The sequence below is a fragment of the Oratosquilla oratoria genome, chromosome 14, assembly GCF_046742065.1.
Source record: "Oratosquilla oratoria isolate Oo_2021 chromosome 14, ASM4674206v1, whole genome shotgun sequence".
Lineage (NCBI taxonomy): Eukaryota > Metazoa > Arthropoda > Malacostraca > Stomatopoda > Squillidae > Oratosquilla > Oratosquilla oratoria.
Genome location: NC_134790.1, coordinates 44,943,603 through 44,946,102, shown reverse-complemented (window position 1 = coordinate 44,946,102; position 2,500 = coordinate 44,943,603). Strand labels below are relative to the sequence as shown.

At 35.9% G+C, this 2,500-nt stretch overlaps 1 protein-coding gene across 1 annotated transcript in view; it reads left to right on the top strand.

Annotated features, from left to right (window-relative positions):
• ss (aryl hydrocarbon receptor spineless) overlaps positions 1-2,500 on the top strand; it is a 527,312-nt gene that overhangs the window by 227,214 nt on the left and 297,598 nt on the right. The window contains exon 2 of the mRNA XM_076198053.1: positions 216-334. Within this exon, the coding sequence (XP_076054168.1) occupies positions 216-334 (119 nt within the window). The remainder of the gene's footprint in view (positions 1-215; positions 335-2,500) is intronic.

Below are 2,500 nucleotides of genomic sequence, written 5' to 3'. Positions count from 1 at the left end.
TAAAATATAGCGAAAGACATTTCGCTATGAGCTTCGGTTTCAGTGTAGTATGAGATATATTGCTAGTCAAAATTTAACACAAAATGATTGGACTTGACACTTTGTATTCTTTTATGACTCAACTATTAAGTTGCTTATGCGAGCTGATGTGTTTGCACCAGCGTTTAAGTTCTTGTGTTAGTGTACTTAACCAGTATTTCGATTCTTGTCCACAGTGTTGATGGCTGGTGGCAGCGGTGACAAGCAGGAAGGGCACGACAGTCACCATCCCAGCCGGCATCGAGACCTCATCACCTACGACCACCAGGTTCTTGACGGGGAGATGTTCCTCCAGGTAAATGCACAATTTTTCCTACTTGTCGTCGTCAGGATGAAATTCTGTAGAAAGGAAACCATGGCATAAGTCACCCGTTAGGAGACCTATAGGACTATATAGTCGTGAGCCACTACTTCATTTAGATAAGATATCATAATGTACGTATAGCCTCTGTTAACAGTACTAAAACATTCTGGAGTTTACACTCTGCAGATAATTTTGCGACTGATTATGATTTGCATTTTTTATAAGAACCCCGGCGGTTCATGGGATGGCACTAGCTTCTCGCGCCAGTGACCCGAGTTCAAACACCCGAGGCGGACACAAAGCTTGGGAGCTGCTTATGCTGGTAGTAAACCTTCATATAAGAGTAATTACCAGCTACTGTGGGGCTGCGGATTTCCAGTCAATGAACTTGAGGCAACAAATATGTATACATATAGATAAATATTTATGTTGAGACATTTTGACATGTTGACTATATATATGTATATATATTATATATATATATATGCATATACATAGATATACATATATATATATATTTATATATATGTACATATATATATATATATATATATATATACACACATATATATATATATATATATATATATATATATATGATGAATGGTTTAGACAGATGAGAGACTGGGTGGAGGAAGAATAAGCGAAGATGGGCTGGAACTTTTTATTGCGTATACGTTTCGACCGACTCGGTCTTCTTCAGTAAGCTGTCTACAAACAGTTGGACCACACATTTATATATCCGTATATGCATGATACGGGAAAGGGAATCCCCAGACAGCCAGCGGGGTGACCTGTCCTTGTTCCCATCCTCGGATGTATAAATGTGTGGTCCAACTGTTTGTAGACAGCTTACTGAAGAAGACCGAGTCGGTCGAAACGTATAAGCAATAAAAAGTTCCAGCCCATCTTCGCTTATTCTTCCTCCACCCAGTCTCTCTCATATGTATATATATATATATATATATATATATATGAACATTTTTAGAAGTTTCTAAAAGTGTTCAATCTGTCTTTAACATACGCAGCATTCATTCTTTTGAAAAAAGCATACCTGCGGAACTAGTCAGGAATAAACTTAAGACTAAGACTCCTGTGTTTCCTACTCCGCTTACGTCATATACATATATATATATATATATATATATATATATATATATATATATATATATATTTATTTATATATATATATATACATATATAAATATATATATATACATATATATATATATATACATATATATATATATATATGTGTGTGTGTGTGTGTGTGTGTGTGTGTGTGTGTGTGTGTGTGTGTGTGTGTGTGTGTGTGTGTGTGTGTGTGTGTGTGTGTGTGAGAGAGAGAGAGTGTGTGAGTGTGTGTGCATATGTATATTGCTAATAAGAAACACTAGTAAATTGTATTCAGTTATGCAAGAGTGACCAGTGAAGAAGTAATATACAAAAACGCCTTGCTTCGTTTATTTTTTCTTTCCCAGTGGTTCCTCTTGCATATGTATACAGTATATGTGTATATGTATACATAAATATATGTGTATATGTGTTTATAGTATCAAGACCATTATTCATACAATTATACATGTCTATTTACAAATTAGCTTTTGTATGATTATGCTAATTACATACATCTATTATATGTATGTAAAAATAGGCTAAATAGCACTACATTAATACAATAACGCGAAATGCTCCTTTAGTAATTTCTGAATGCATTAGTGAAAATATCGGTATATATCCAAGTAGATTAAATCGTTGATTTCTTCCTATGAGCGACGCAGTAAATCGCTAAATATTGAAGCGACTCTCGAAGGCCACACACACTCACGCATGCACACACGCACACACATACACACACTGCAGCACTGCAACTTTAATACAAGTTACTAAAACTCATCAATGTTATATTAAACTCTTCAGTCTGTGAGCCACTCACGGTTGAATGAAATCGCCCAGGTAGTAGAAGAATAGAAATTTTGTATTCTTCTGTGGGATTAAAGGAAGAAGATGTAATGCTGTCAAGTAGGAGGAGACCAGTCTCCAGCAGGGTGAAGTTGTTTGGCTAAGTGTACCATCGGATGAAGAGGCACTAAGCTCGAGTGTTCCATAAGTTCTGTTGGGCAAAAACGACTCGCTAAACTTCTTCAGCATATCGAC